At 40.8% G+C, this 15611-nt stretch overlaps 1 protein-coding gene across 3 annotated transcripts in view; it reads right to left on the bottom strand.

Annotated features, from left to right (window-relative positions):
* dock11 (dedicator of cytokinesis 11) overlaps nucleotides 1-15611 on the bottom strand; it is an 85957-nt gene that overhangs the window by 65349 nt on the left and 4997 nt on the right. For all 3 annotated transcript variants that reach the window (XM_041985411.1, XM_041985412.1, XM_041985413.1), the window contains exons 2-9: nucleotides 11210-11326; nucleotides 8686-8775; nucleotides 6551-6633; nucleotides 6099-6165; nucleotides 4583-4678; nucleotides 2024-2158; nucleotides 725-908; nucleotides 139-218 (exon numbers count right to left, since the gene is read on the bottom strand). In XM_041985411.1, the coding sequence (XP_041841345.1) occupies nucleotides 139-218; nucleotides 725-908; nucleotides 2024-2158; nucleotides 4583-4678; nucleotides 6099-6165; nucleotides 6551-6633; nucleotides 8686-8775; nucleotides 11210-11326 (852 nt within the window). The remainder of the gene's footprint in view (nucleotides 1-138; nucleotides 219-724; nucleotides 909-2023; nucleotides 2159-4582; nucleotides 4679-6098; nucleotides 6166-6550; nucleotides 6634-8685; nucleotides 8776-11209; nucleotides 11327-15611) is intronic.

Here is a 15611-nt window from a genome sequence, read left to right as displayed (position 1 = left end):
TAGTGACGGTAGACATACACACACACACACACACACAAATATAGAAAAGAAAGAAACCTTTCCTGTGTCCAAGAAAAAAAAATGACCATGCAAGTCAAAGATGTGTGCATGAAACGTTATCACGCATTTGCATCATACCTTAAGGAGATCAGTTTGTAAGTTCCTCCCCTGGTTCTCCTGCAGGCTCTCACCTTTACCTTGGCTGGCCGTGTCATCATCTGCTTGCACAGAAATAAAGCTTTAACACAAGTCATCAGCACTCTGATAAATACCAAAAAAAGCAGCTCATCAGGCAAGATTCAGCTCTTCTGACTCAGCGTTTGCTCAGAGTTTCCCTTAAAACCAGTCTGCAAGTTTGTGGCATGCAGTTTGAAGCCGTTCTGCTGACTCCCAGGAGAAAACCGATGGACTGACTGAACTCCTCCACCTTCCTGGACACTGTCCCAGTCTCTCATCAGCAACTAGGGGGGCATCTACTGGGTTTTACTGGGATATCCTATAGAAGGTGTTGGCACCATGTACACAAAGTGTATAAAAGCTGCTGGCGTTCATCCACAGCTGAGCTAAAAATACTGATTCAACAATCCCCCAATGGAAAAAAAACCAAATCAACGATTAAATATAACACATCTGACTTAATTTCACTTCCACATCTAAAGATCTTCTGGAGGTGAAACCCTATCCCCTGTCGTATTTGTCCCATTTACCATGTATTCATATTTACCTGTGGCGCAGTCCAGAGACTCTGCCCCGTTCCTCTTGTCCTGCCCAGCCTCGGTGCTGCTCTGCAGGGCCTGTTTGAGTGTGACCACCCAGTCCTCCATCTCTGCTTCACTGTCTGCAGCCAGGAAGTGGCTGTAGCGGTCCTGCATCTTCAGCTCAAAGCCATTGCGTCGCATCTTAGGACTCTGAGAGAGATGATGGACATTTTTTGAGATTTTTTTCAACGTGATGGTGAGAAGTTGTCTTATCCATGGAGGAAAAATAAAACAACACTGTTATGGTGATTGTGACTGACCAATTTCCTCCAGGTATTTCATGTTGTTTACAATTATTTATGTTTAAACTACTATCTTCACAAAACCAACTCCAACACAGCTGTTTTTTGGTGCCAACGTGCATCAAAAACTTTATTCCAGCCATAATGAACCGTTATTTTAGTTCTTAAAGCTCTCTGATAGGTGGACATTTGACAGGAAGTGGCTTCCTCATATTGTTCAGGTCTAAATAGAGGTCTCTTACCAACATAGTAGAGATAGTGATCTTTTTATGATGATAAATAATGGTATCATCACGGATCATTGTGGAGTTACCATTACAGTCTCTGAATAAACACTACGTTTAGTGGCTGGATTGTAAACCTCCTGGACGGGATATAAATGCCTGTAAAACTTCCGCGGATCACCTAAAGGATAAGCTATCCATCACAATTTATCCCACTACCGCTCCTGAGGAATTGTTGACGATATAAGCAACGTTTACAGTTCACACCTGGTCTGTAAACCTTGAATGATGTTTGTTTTCTAAACCTGACAATGACTCGTTGGACCTAAAATGTAAACCACAGACAGTTTAATAAAACATTTAAATGTGAATTTAAATTATATTCAAGAGTTATTCAGGAAAGACTAACAGGTAAAACCTGTTCTGAATGTCAAACAACGACGTCTCCATCAAACCCTCAGAACAGAACGGGTCTGTTCATCTACTGAGCATGCTCATCAAACTAAAAGCTTCCTGGCAGCCTTGTCAGCCTGGGCCGACCCTTAATGAGGTACCACCCTGTGCCATGAGCCAAGAGCAGCAGCCTCCTGATAATCCGCTAGAACAAGCCTTTCTACCCAGTCACTGGAATGCAGTAAATCTGCCCGACAAAAAGCTAAAAGCTCCTGAAGTGAGACGAGACCAAGAAACACACCGACTCTCACGAGGGTGGGAGCTCACTGCCAAGAGCTGGAAAACGCTGTGAGTTCAATGAAACAAAACATGACGGAGGGAATAAAACGTTGCTGAAGCTGCTTACCTGAATCACGTCTATACAGGAGTCCAAGTAGATGGAACCTTTGGTTTCTTTGCAGTTCTTCTCATCCTTGTACGAGTTGAGGATGTAAGAGCCATCTGGGAGCTGGGACAGGTAGAAGTACCTCCTTTTGAACACCTGTGGTTGACAGCAAGTCAGTGAGGGATATATCCATCAACTCGTAGCAACTCCTGACAACTACAGTAAAAAATATGGCTTCTAAATACATTTTGCACTGCTTTCAAAAGCTGTACATGTATTAGTGTAGCTATAGAAAAATTAATCCTAATATGGAAAAAACTAATTGAAAAAACTGAAAAGTGGGTTTCAATGTTGCTTCATATGAAACTACTGTCTACTGCAAACATTAAAAGTTCCCCTGATAAAAAGCAGCTATGCTGGCAGTCGCTTTAGGCCGAGAACATGTTTGTTTTTTAACCTCATGTTTGCGTGAGCAACCAGCTCAGTCATAAGCGGAATTGATCACATACTTGTTTATAGGTGAAAAAGTCATTTTTAGATGCATTGCGATGTGGACGATTTGGAATTGCTGTACAAGTCTTTGACAAAAGTAGATTTTTTTAACTGTTAATTAATAATGCAAAGTTGATGAATGTGAAAGGCGGTAATAGTGGAAGTGCAGCACCCAGACAGTCTGAGGCGCACTTAACAGACACGCTGGCAAAGCCCGAAATCCAACCGGTAGCCTTCGCATTAAAAGCTGACATGTGGGGGTACTTTGGTTTCTATGGATACATTCACACCAGTCCTTCTGGTTCGAATCCAAATTAATTTGCTCGGAAAGTCTGGTTTGTTTGGGAAGGCATGAATGTGCGAACGAACTCTGATGTGAATCAAAGAAGCGAACCTCTGCTCAGCTTACACACTGACTTTCTGTAACACTGTGAACCTTCCAGGCAGCTTCGATCATCAGCTGCAGGCTTGCTTTTCATTCCCAGAGTTAGGACTAAACATGGAGAAGCTGCTTTTAGTTGTATGCACCTTCCATTTAGAACAGTCTTCCACAGCTGAAACTCTGTCTTCTTTTAAAATCATTTCTTAAAACTTATCTTTTTACTGCTGCATTTAACCCACCTTTAATTTCTGTATCGTTTTTATTTTATTTATTGGCATGTATTCGTCTTCCCTGCTTGGAGAAGCTGCTTTTATTCCAGCGTGTAATTCTTTTACCATTACTCTTCATTCTCTCTTTGTATGTATGTTTGCACCTGCTTGCTTTGTTTTAAGCACTTCAAGTTAGTTTTGTCTGAAAAGTACTATATAAATAAAGTTTGATTTGATTTTGATTTTATAAACAGAGGTCTTGGTCTGCTTTAAGTGAACCAAATACAGGAAGTGGACAACAAAGCAAAGGGCATTGTGGGTAAATAAGAAGATGAAGGGGACAAAAGCCACACTGGATACCAGTTGAGTCAAATTAACTAAATAAACCACAAATATGAGAAACCTTGTTACACATTTCCATTCAGATAGAAGTAGTGAAGTAGTCTGAGGGAATTAAGATGCATCAATAAATTTTATAATGGCATCGCAGCCATCTGAATCGTAACCAAATCAAACTGTGATTTGCCTGAAGGTTCAGCCCTACTTGCTTGTGAACTACATTTTTTTACTGGATTATTTCACAAGGGGCGCATTCGAGAACTCAGAGCTGCTGAATTTGTGGAGGGTAAACAAAACTATAAATATGGCAACAACACAGGAAGTTAGTTTGGTTAAGATGACGACAGAAAAAGAAAACTATAGCAGCGTATCAGAGATGCTCTGTAAGGCCTCTAAACTAAGCACAGTGTAAAAATTACTAATACATCTCACTCGTCAACTTCGAAAATAGCGCTGATCTCATACATATAATTTTTTTTGTCTAGATTTACTCATTTTAATTTGTTTCAAGGTGTGTTTTTGGATTAAATCATTTTTATCCAACAGATAACGATGTGTTTCTTCTGATGTTAACAAATCTTACCACAATTATTCTACAGGGGTCCCAAACAGCTTTGTTCTTGGACCACTTGTATTTACACTTAACATGAATTTCAGAAAATTTCAGAAAATGTCAAGTAAATTGACGTTAATCCAAATGTTCTTGGAGGATTTTCAGCCTGAGTAAAAGTGACCAGATCATCCTTATACATTAAAATGCTCCAATAACCTTTTAAACTCTTACAGCTGCGATGAATAAAGTTCAAATCATGTCTTTAAAAAAAAAAGACGACCTGTGTGATGTCAGATTTAAATGCTTTTTCTGTGAGGGCTGGAAGTAAACATCATGAATGAAGACTGCATTAAACTACTGGCTAAAACTTTACAGCTCTAGCTTGGCACTGTGGGTGGGAATGTTGACATGGTGCATTTTTGAGCTGGTTTTCATAAACCTTTCACTGACACAAGTTAATAAATAAAGAAGATGTGTAAGAGGTGTATGAACCAGCAGAGGAAGGTGATCCTCCTACGTCCACCTCTGTTGTGACCCCTACATGATGTGATTTCATTTGTTGCTGTTGGTTGTAATAACAGGCAGGAGGCCTGGTGGTGACTCACCCTCATGGAGACAGACAGGCTGCTGTTGATGTTGGCTTTCTGAAGCCAGCCCTGTTTCAAGATGCCTCCCCTCTGGGAGCACAGTGATGATGTGTCCTGACAAAACAAAAACACAGGGAGTCAGCTGGGATAGACCTTAATTATGCTGCCCAGCTCAGGTTAAACATCATTATTAAATATTCACTGAACTGGTACACAGACTCAGAAACTCGACGCTATTAGGATCATCTCCTGGTAAAATGGTTTTTATCTAATGAGTGGCAGCATAAACACGATCGCTCATCAGTTCCGGGGTTTGTAATTTCTGTCAATGTTGCCTCGCTCTTATTGGTGATCACACTCATACATCCTGGGTATAATGCTTCCACTCTCTTAAAAGAATTCAAAGCACAAAGAGGCTTCATTAAGTTAATGCAAGCCTGGAGCATGGCACACATACCACAACACTGAGTGGATATGCAGAGGCGTGCAGACTTGTCGGGTTTTTCTGAGTCTTTTTGCAGCAGCAACACACTGTTTTGTCCTTTGCCCAAGAGCTTCGTCCTGTAATCTGATTGGCTGGCTCCTGTCTTCCGATAGGATCATCAAGCCCATCCTTTCCTCTCCTCAGACCATAATAAATACATCACAACTGTTTCTGCTTCCATTCTTTTTCATCTCACTGCAATATTATTGATTAGCCATTAAAGGTACATCAAGGGTGTTAAACATGCGGCCCGGGGAACAAAACTGGCCAGCAGGATGAAGTTGGTAAATGTGACAATGACATAGAAGAAAATTTTTTAATTAAAGTGACTGTAATCCCCGTAGCTTGCATATTTTTTTTATGTTTGAATATAAAACATTTAAAAAGAAGGGAGATAACTTGTTCTATCTTTTCTATTTTTCTTACGTAACAGATGTGACTTCAGGTTGTATTATGGGGAGTCAGCTCAGCTGGTCAGGATTACTACGCACACACAGAAATGTACACATATGTACATTTAAAATAACTTCAAGATCTTGAAAATTTATTGTAATCATAATTATTAAATACCATATTTTTCTGTTCTGTTCTTTATGTTGCTACTCAAACTAATGAGGCAGAGGTGTTGGAAGAGAAGCACTGACTGTTTAGAGAAGAAATGTAGATGCCATCTCCTTTCTGAAGCCAATCCAGCAGTTTTTTTCCCTTCCAATCAAATCTTTTCTTTGCCTAAGTTTATCCACGTCCATCCAGAAGGGAGGGGGCGGTGGGTCGATGGGAGCTATTTATAGGACATATAAAGCTTCTGGTTTCACTGCCCGACGTTAACTCTGGACTGACAGACCATAAGTCATCCAGGCTTTTCCCAGCACAGTTTCACTGCATGTGCAGGAGGACCGTGCATGTGTTTGCTAACAGTTTCAGGGCAGTGGAGCTTCTTTCTGTTCTGCTAAGATTTATAGAGCATCACTAAAAGCCTTGCTGATACATGCTGTCCATATAGCAGCGGGCTCGTCAGTAGCAGACGACTCACCCTCCTCTTTCACTCACCTCGTCTTTAGCATCTTCATCGACCTCAAACACATGAGCTGGCAGCTTGTCTGTCTTCAGGCCTTTGCTTTAAAAAAAGACACGGAGGTCAATATGTAAATCTGTTTTTCTTTAGGTCAGGGTTTTCAGTCGGTTTTTACATGCTGAGATTATTTTCATACATCGTGTTTCTCCAAATGATTTTCTGTGTGTTTGGAGGAAACTGGAGCTAAAGTCTGGAGACTTTTCAATCTGGGAGAAGCTTTAGAGCTGCATTAACATATTGTGAATTGCTGTAAGTCACTGTCCAGCAGATCCACGTGAGCCGAGTAAATCCTTTTTACATGTTAAATATTGGACAGTGAAGAACTGCCAAATATGTTGTGATGTTTTATAGAAAATCTATTTTTTTGCAAACAATTTCAACTGCATTAATAAATGCTTTGCATCGGTTTTGTTCTTATGGTTCTTACCTCGGCAGCATGCGGAAGTCACCGGAGAAAGCCTCGTATTTGTAGTTGATAACATGCCAGTCGGTGTTGTACAACTTGATGCACTGTCAAACAGATCAGCATGGAGATGGATTAACAGCTGATACACTCAAATATAAACAAGCAGGCCAGAAAGCAGAGGGAATCGAAGCAGAGCATGCCAGGATGTTAGGAAAGATCGACTGGTTCTTAACAGGTCTATAGATTAGGTCAACACCACCTAAGATGAACACTCTAACATGTAACACTGTGTTAATTACTTCATAAAAACTAAACTACAATACAGCAGTAGAACATCCCTTTCACGTAAAGTCTTCATTTTCTATATGGCGTTATTAGTGTTTCACATCATTGTGGAGGAATTATGTCCCTCTCCTCTTGACATTGTTCCCAACACAGCATTTTAGTCAGACTAAGGTCTGGACTTTGACTGGACCTTGTAAAGACCTTGTTTTTTTTTCTGTTGTAGATCTGCTTCTGTGTTTGGGATCACTGTTGTATGAGACTTTCAGCCAAGTTTTGGCCTCACATTTGACTCTAGAATACTTTAGTATCCAGAGGAGTTCATGGTCCACTCCATGACTGCATGCCGTCCAGGTCCAAGTCCAGATTATCAACCCTCCACCACCGTGCTTTAAAGCTGATTTTCTTGATATGCTGTGTTTGGGTTTCTGCTTCTGACCAAGCTTCACCACTTTGGTTTGATCTGTCAAAATTGTTCCAGATGTCTCGTAGTTTGTTTGCATCAGATCTAAGCTGTGCTGCCACGTTCTTTTTAGAGAGAAGAGGTTTCTCCTGCAACCTGTACGTTGTAATTGTACGTTATAATGGAGTCTGATGACTTAACCACCAACTTTCAGGATCAAATCTACAAAATGCTGATGTTTAAGGGTTACTTTCGCAGAGTAAAGTTCTCAACTCACCCCTAATACTTTATACTCCTACACACACACACACACACACACACACACACTTGTATAACTCTCTCTCTTCTGTTGTTCCTCCAGTCCAGCCCAGCAGTTATGTGTTGGCAATAAACAAATTTAAAAGATAAAATAACAATAAAGGAAAATATTTAAGATTCAAAAGGGAGCCTCGTGTCTGAAAGGCAACGCAAATTTGTTCGGCACAACTCGGCAGCCAGACCATCATTCTGCTGTTATGATGCTGGACAGGACAGGTAAAGAAATAATAAAAAACAAAAGCACTACGAACATAAAACAGTCTGACTTTGGGCTGAACTTGCTGGGATGTCCACTATCTTGATTGTTTTCCTCTTGTGAATAATTTTTCTCTCTGTAGAACGGTGGATTCTAAATTGAAAACGATCATCAGCAACAGGTGCATCTCTAAGGTGACTGATGTCTTTCCTCCCTGCCCCTGTGTTAACACACCTGGATGCTGCAATCAGCTGCATTTAATCGGCTCCTGGCCGAAGCTTATCGTCGTATTTCCAGAGGAAGTGGTGAGGAAGGACTTTTAAAAAGGCTGCTTCTGAATTTTGGTTTTCATTCTGTCTCAGTCTGTTCAGCTGAAGCTTGAAAAACACCCAGATGATTCTCTGATGTGTAAAACACTAGAACTGAAAGATTATGTACTTTTTCCACATGACTGCTGGCCTGATTAAACACTGACTTCTTTCTTTTATTAGCGTTCTGTTCCCTGTTTTCGGAAAGAAAATTCCTGCTTAACATGATTCATTTATGATTTCACTATAAGGCAGATATGAAGCAGAAGATTTTAGCTCTCCTGTGACCTCTGGTATTATTTAAGATTGTTTTTGCAGCAGAATTTCACTTTTTATTCAACATGTCGCTGCAGAAAGTCTCAGTTTAGCCAACTGAATAGATCTTTGTTGAGAAGATGGTGAGTAATCCTGTTTTAACTGTCCCTATGACAGTTGTTTTCATGCTATCCGACAGTCATGAGAGCTGGCTGATGAACACAGAGCCTGGCAGAGCAGCAGTGTGTGTTCACGTCAAGCCAGAAGAGTCTGCTTTTCATTGCTTAAGCAGTATCTCATCACTGCCAATTATCTTTATTCTGCATACAAACCAAACAAAGAAATTTAAATAATTAATCTCTCTTCAATAAGATGGTTTGCAGGATCACAGTACCTCTTTGGCAAACAGACTCCTGGCCTCCCGCTCGGCATTTTGAGGTACAGAGGGAACAACAGTCCTCCTCTGCCGGGAGATCTGGGACTCCTGCATCCATGAAAACACAGAGTGAGACACAGAATCACATACACATTAAATATTTCATAACAGTCTGTCCTCTCAGGTTGGCGAGGGGGAGGTAGAAATGAAGCACAACATGCTACTAAACAAAACCACATGTGTGAAGGAGCAGAAGTACCTGGCTGGAGAGTGTGTCTAGTCAAACGTCTGGCCCACTGTGTTGGGAATGTGATGGAATTAATGATGGAAAACATTTCTTTAGAGAGATTTTACGGCAATTTGTTCCTGCTGGACTCAGAAGAAGCTGCTGATTTACTCTGGAGCTTTTAAAGCAGAAAGAATTGTAGTTCTAATGCACACTGTTATGGGCTCGACACACGGGGGGCGACCAGCAACAGGCGAAACTCATCGCCAGCCAGGTGAAACCCAACACACGGGATGTGACAAACAGCAGCAACGGCGGCAGCATCATGCTCTCGAATCCCTTGTCTCCAAAAAATTTGATTGGTTATGATAGTGGAGGGAATTTTGACATTTTTAAATGTCCCATCTCCTTGGCCCATTACACAAGTACTTCTCCTTAATTTACTCCCATCTGTAACCATGGAGATCAAACCAACACATCTGAAAGAGCTGAAACATCGAGATCGTGACGTGCTACTGCTAGCAGATGTATCTTCACTGGTCAACATGTGTGAGACATCTGGGTAATTTAGAAATTCCTAAGCAAATAAAAATGCATAAAAGAATCCAAGGATTTAAATAATTATATAAACTAAATATTCTGAGGAAAACATAAGAAAAACATATATATATCTAAATATTTAGTTTATATAATTATTTAAATCCTTGGATTATTTTATGCATTTTTATTTGCATATATGTGTGTGTGTGTGTGTGTGTGTGTGTGTGTGTGTGTGTGTGTGTGTGTGTGTGTGTGTGTGTGTGTGTGCATGTATTTAAAAAAAAAAAACTAGGACAAGACAAATAACTTTTTTTTTTTTTTTTTTTTAATTTAAAAAGATATTCTAGTGGTAAACACGGGTTTTGGAGCAACACATGGTATCCCGTTTTACACCAAAAACCAGTTTTTCATGACATGAATTTGTCCTAGTTACAACCCAACAATGTTGGGAACCTGGTTCTTCAGAAAAGTATTTGAGGGGGGACCTTTTTTACTGCTGCACCACTAAACCTGCATTACAGCAGCTGTGTTATTGGAGAATTTGACCGGTGACAATTCTGAAAGTTCAGAAAGTGACGCTGAAGCAAATGTTGAAGCTGAACATAATGACACAGGAACGAGGAGCTGTATCTGTTTTCTGGACATACTTTGGTTTTTAAAATGGTCAGACATGGACCAAATAACTAGTTAGTGAAAACAATGATGACATCTTAGCCACAAATATTATAGTGAAGTATTAAGAATGTCTGAAACTAAGATCAGCATCCACCACATCCTCAGGTAAAACTGAGAAAACTGGAGGACGCTGGAATCAGATGTGGCCTGTAGACGTGTTTGCTAGCGGTACTGACTATAGCCCCATTTCCACCGACGGGTGCGGGTCAGGGCAGGTCGGGATGCAGTTTTTTAGTGTTTCTACATGAAAAAACTGGGAAGAGTACCCTAATATCCGACCTGACCTACTTAGCTGGGACCCCTCTTTTGGGGGTACCAGTTTGATGGACCCTACTCAAAAGGGTGGATCTTGACACGCCGCAATCTGTTGTTTTGGGCAGAAAAAAAAAAATCACTTCCCGTGCCACCTGCCATAAAAACAAAGCAGGAGCGGCTCCTCGTTTAAAGCAACATATTTTCTTTTTGTTGATTAAATCTCTAATTAAAATGGCCTTACGAAGCAACGCCAAGAACAAGAACACAGACTGGATGACGCCGTTCTCCTTTGTTTCTGAGTCGTGTTTTGTTTCTACTTTAAGGAAGGCGCTGCGTTGGCGTCTTGCTATTACGCAGCTGAGGCATATATCGCTATCCAGCTGATACTCCGCCTTTCAGGTAAAGTTACGGTTAACTGTGGAAATGCAACGAGATTACAGTTTACAAACCATATCGGCACCCTAACTGTTCGGTCCCAACCCGCACCTGTGGGGTGGAAACGAAGCTTATTACAAATATAACCAACACCATCAAGCAAGTCATTTTCCCCTCATGTAACAGTAGCTGAACTCAGTCAGAAAATAGCCCAGGTGCTAAACTGGCCTGTTTGCAGTGCAGATTTGACATATATTAGATTCTTTTGCAACCATTTACCAAGGTTTTTTTAGGGAAAACGTAGTAAAACAAATTAAAGATCCGGATTTAAGACAGAAAAACCAGAATGACAGCTCTTAAAAACCTGGTATGGAGCAGAAATATGCTAAAACATGGCATGTGTGGGTTATGAGGTGATGCTGTATATGATGAGAGAGGAATCCCGGTTCAAGAGGAAGAGCGGAAACTCACTGAGACGTCATCGACGGGGCAGAGCAGCAGGTCTCTGTTTGGGTCATTGTGGATCTGAGCCTTCCTCTGAAACACCACAGCCTCATAGTCCAGGGGTTCGATGATCTTCGGCTGCTCCTGAGAGGGAAAAGGACAACATTTAAAGGCCCCATATTATACATTTTTCCAACAATTTCATATGGGTGTCAGAGGTCCAACAGCATTGTTTTCAAAGTGTATAACCCCAGCCTTGGTCCTTAATTTCAGCCATTCTAAATGTGGCTCTAGTGAGCTCTACTGAAAAAGAGATGTTTTTGTGTCTGAACCTTTAAATGTTCATGAGTGGTGCCTGTCCATGCACTTCTCTGGGAGAGGATCTGACTCTGCTAGCAGGGGGTGGGTCAATGGCAGCGTAAAAAACTGGGGGCAGTGGTTATTTCCCTTTCGTGAGGTCACAAAAGGAAAGATCTCAGACTCTGTTTTAAACACACATTCACTAAAAAGTGGAGCAAGCGAGAGAGGAGACAGAAATTTCTCTTTTTTGGGCCTCATACACAGGCTTTGAGGAACATATGACTGTTAGCTTACAAACGTTCACCCCCATGTTAAGAGGAATCCACAAGAGATCAAACGCAACCACAAAAGTTCAGAAGACTGTCACAGTTGCTCTGAGAGTCATGGCAGAAGATGACAAGAGGAAAGAAACTGAAAGTCTTGTAACAGAAGGTTGTATCATATCCCACAGCTAAATATCAACACTTCCTGTTTAAGTTTTATAGAGAAGTGGAAGATATGAAACGGGCCTCACGTCTTAAAGGGGCCTGCAGCCTTCAAATGTGGTCTTCCTCACTGAGGTCAAGTGATCGCGGACATACCCCACTTGGAAAGATTTACATTTAATTCCCAGAAAGTGCAACTTTAATCTTAAGCTAAGCAGAGAAGATGGTGATGAGTAGCTTAGCCAGTAAGCTGAGCAAGGCTGAGCCGCTTGGGCCTCGAGCAAAGAGAAGCAGGGCTGAATGGATTCGATCAGCTTCTGTGCCAAGACACAGAGAGAAATCTGATACGTGCAGGATGGACGAGAGTCTCTGAACAAAAAGCTGACGGTGCTGCACAGCTGGGAGAAAATGACAGTGATTTTCCACCTTGTATTTGTAAGTGTGATGCAGCTGAGAGGCAGAGCTGCTGGAGTGGGTGGAAAGACAGTCCTCTCGCTGCTGCCTTTTCCTCTCAAAACTCTTACACATGCAACTATAAATACTCAGCAATACAATATTCTACTATACATTCTTGTTCCTCTTTGGTATGGAAATGTCTCGCTAAATATTTGACTGTTCTGACACAACAGGATTTCCATACCATGAAGACTCAACAACCCTCAACAATATTTCCACTTTCAGAGTCACTGATAAGTGATGGAATAATTTTCTTTTCTCTTAATAAGTTTACACACCTTCATACACAAATGACAAACACAGATATGACGAGATACTACGATGCTAAGCTAGGGACACAAGTTTTGTAACTTGTCTGTTCAATCTGTGAAAACAAGTACAAATTAAACTTATAAGTACGGATTATTTCTACAAAACATGCTCAGACCAAAGTAATATTTGCTGGTTGGCTTTACAGGCACGATAATGTTGAATTCAGCATCTCTAGCGTTTCAGAGGGGATTTCCAAACATCAATATGTATAGTGTGTATCATGATGAAGAGAAACAATATTATGATATTGACTGTAGGCCACATGCATGGAAAAAATACCATCCAGCTAGGCCTGTGCGGTATACCGGTGCGTAGCGACAACTGGTGTTTATTCTTGTTATGATATTCATTTGTCATGTACCGCTATACCAGTGAGTAGCCCAAACAACATGCAGAACATACGCAGTGGGAAAATGTTTCAGGGGGGACCGATTTCACTGCTGGACACAAACACCACAGTGTGTGAAAAGGAAAGTTTTTAACAGAGAATGACTGCTGGTGAGAGCTCTCAAGGCGAAGCACACGTTCACTCAAAAACAGGAGACACGTCTGTGGTTGGAAGTTCTTCGTCTTTAAAAGGTCGAACGTGGACCAAACAAACATGATACAGTTTTATAGCAGTAAAATGGGCTATCTAAAGCCAATCAAGCGCAGTAATTCTTTTCTTATTAGAAGATAATGTTGGTAAGAACACTTGAAAAAAGAAAAAGTATGAAAAAAGAATACCGTCAAATACCGTAAAACTGATATGATTAAAAAAAAAAAAAAAAAATTTGATATGAAAATTTTGCCATACCACTCAGCCCTAGATCCAACACAGTAAAACCATTATAAATTTTTATAAAAAAAAAAGCATAATATATCATTTTGGTCACACCACCAATGTCCTGATTTTAGCTGCACTGAGAGCCAAGATACTAGTTTAATAACCCAAACTCCAACCTGATCTCAGGCAGTTTTGAGTCTGAGTTTGCAGCGTTTGGCCTCAGAGATCAAGTTTACATAAGCCGGTATCTGTAAGAAGCCAGTTCTGGAAAGAACATTTTCCCTTCAACCTTCTCTAACCTGTAATTTGGCCTGTGAAATAAGCTGTCTACAGTTTTGTTTTTTTCTTAACCACTAATCTAAACAAAAACTTCTCTCCCTGATGGACCTTGTGAATGTAGGTATTTTCCTGTTTCTTTGTGCATCTTCTTACACACACACACACACACACACCTACAGGGTCTGCTGAAACCATTATACATGGTAGCGTTGTCCCACCACTTAAAGCAGCAGCTCTACTTCCTGTCATGTGCAGCGAGCTGAACCGCAGCAGCAACATTACAAGTCAGAGGTGACCGTCTGCAGCTCTGCATGCAACTGTGATCATATCGCAAAAAGAGGGGGGGAGGAAGCAAGCAAAGAAAGAAGGAAGGACAGATGAGAGTAGCTTCTGCTTTCACAGAACAGAAGCTGAAGAGTTGCCTGCAGGCAGCAAATGAGAAACAGAGACGCCCAGAATCTGGCTCAATACTTAGGTGTGACTAAACAGTGGAAAAATACCACTAGTCACATTTCCATCTTAGTTATGTTGCAGTCTCCCATTACGTCCCAAACACAGTACAAACTCCAGTCCACGTCCCACCACAGGACAATGATGATGATGTAGGCAGGGTTTCCAGATGTCTTTTTCCTATTACAGCTCAACCCAACACAACCAAGCAGCTGCACTGTCCCACAGCTGACCCCCACTAAATGCTCCAAAAAAAAAAAAGAAAGAGTCTCTTTCATCCTTGTATTACTTCCTGTCTATTCCAGTCATGTTAGCAGGGCTTCCTGTAGCATTCCCATCATCACCCTGCAGACTGGAACAAGATTTAACAACAAATGTGCAGAAAACATGCATTTGTAATGTATTACTGAGAAAAAAAATGTTGCTTTGACACATTTAGTGCATTCACATGCAGGGCTTCCCAGTTTTTTACAGCATTTCCTCATTTTTGGAAAGCCATTAAAAAATCCTCACATTGGGCTAAATATAGGGCCAGAACATCCCCAAGGACCATCTCAATCTGGCATCAAATGAAAATACAACCACCCAAATGGAGTGAAAAATGCAATAAACACATATTTTGTTTCAAGCAGAAATGGCCGTCTGCGTTTAGCTTGAACCTAAAAAGGCCTCAAGCTGACTGAATGTTGTGGTTTTAACTGAGCATTCATCTAAACATGAGAGTTGCCTCAAAAGCAGCATGTGTCATAGATTATTAATGTTCAAGGAACACTGTATTGAGACATTCACTGGCAGCAAGATGACTAGCTTATAAACTGTGAGTAAAGGTTAAAAAACAAGCAACGAAATTATCTTTCAACTTAATTGCCAGAGGGAGTCATTTTAAAGGAAAACAAACCAACAACACTTAACTAGACTGCAATTTCTTGAGAAAATTGTGGATTTAGAGAAACGGCTGATGACCAGAGTTACGCTTTACGAGGTTCACTTTCTGTCTCACTCAGACTGGAGGCGCTGCTATGAATTAAAATCCGTAACTACTCCGTAAGAAAAAGGCTGTTTTCTTAGTACACTTCTGGGCCCCTTTTGGGATGTGGTGGAACGGGAGGTTCTCATCATGGATGCAGTCGACAAACCTGCCGCAAGTTTTAAGATTATCAAATTCTGTACAAAGTAAGAATGATGCAAACATTAGGGGCGTTAGCTTCCTGCCATTGTTTGTGAGCTTCTGGATGGTAGTTCTTCAGATGACATATCAAATTTGTGGTGTTAAATGATTTGACACAGCATCCTCCTCGCATCACTTCAACTTTGCAAATATTGCATACTGCTTTTAAGTACCTTCTTTTGACACTGTGAAAAATTACCACACAGCTGACATTGCTTCTGGATTCAGTTACATCCCACAATGCATTAGACAAAAATATATAATAAATAATAT

This window comes from Melanotaenia boesemani, chromosome 5 (genome assembly GCF_017639745.1).
Source record: "Melanotaenia boesemani isolate fMelBoe1 chromosome 5, fMelBoe1.pri, whole genome shotgun sequence".
Classification (NCBI taxonomy): Eukaryota; Metazoa; Chordata; class Actinopteri; order Atheriniformes; family Melanotaeniidae; genus Melanotaenia; species Melanotaenia boesemani.
Note: the sequence above shows the minus strand (reverse complement) of the source record. Positions and strands in the feature narration are given on the sequence as shown.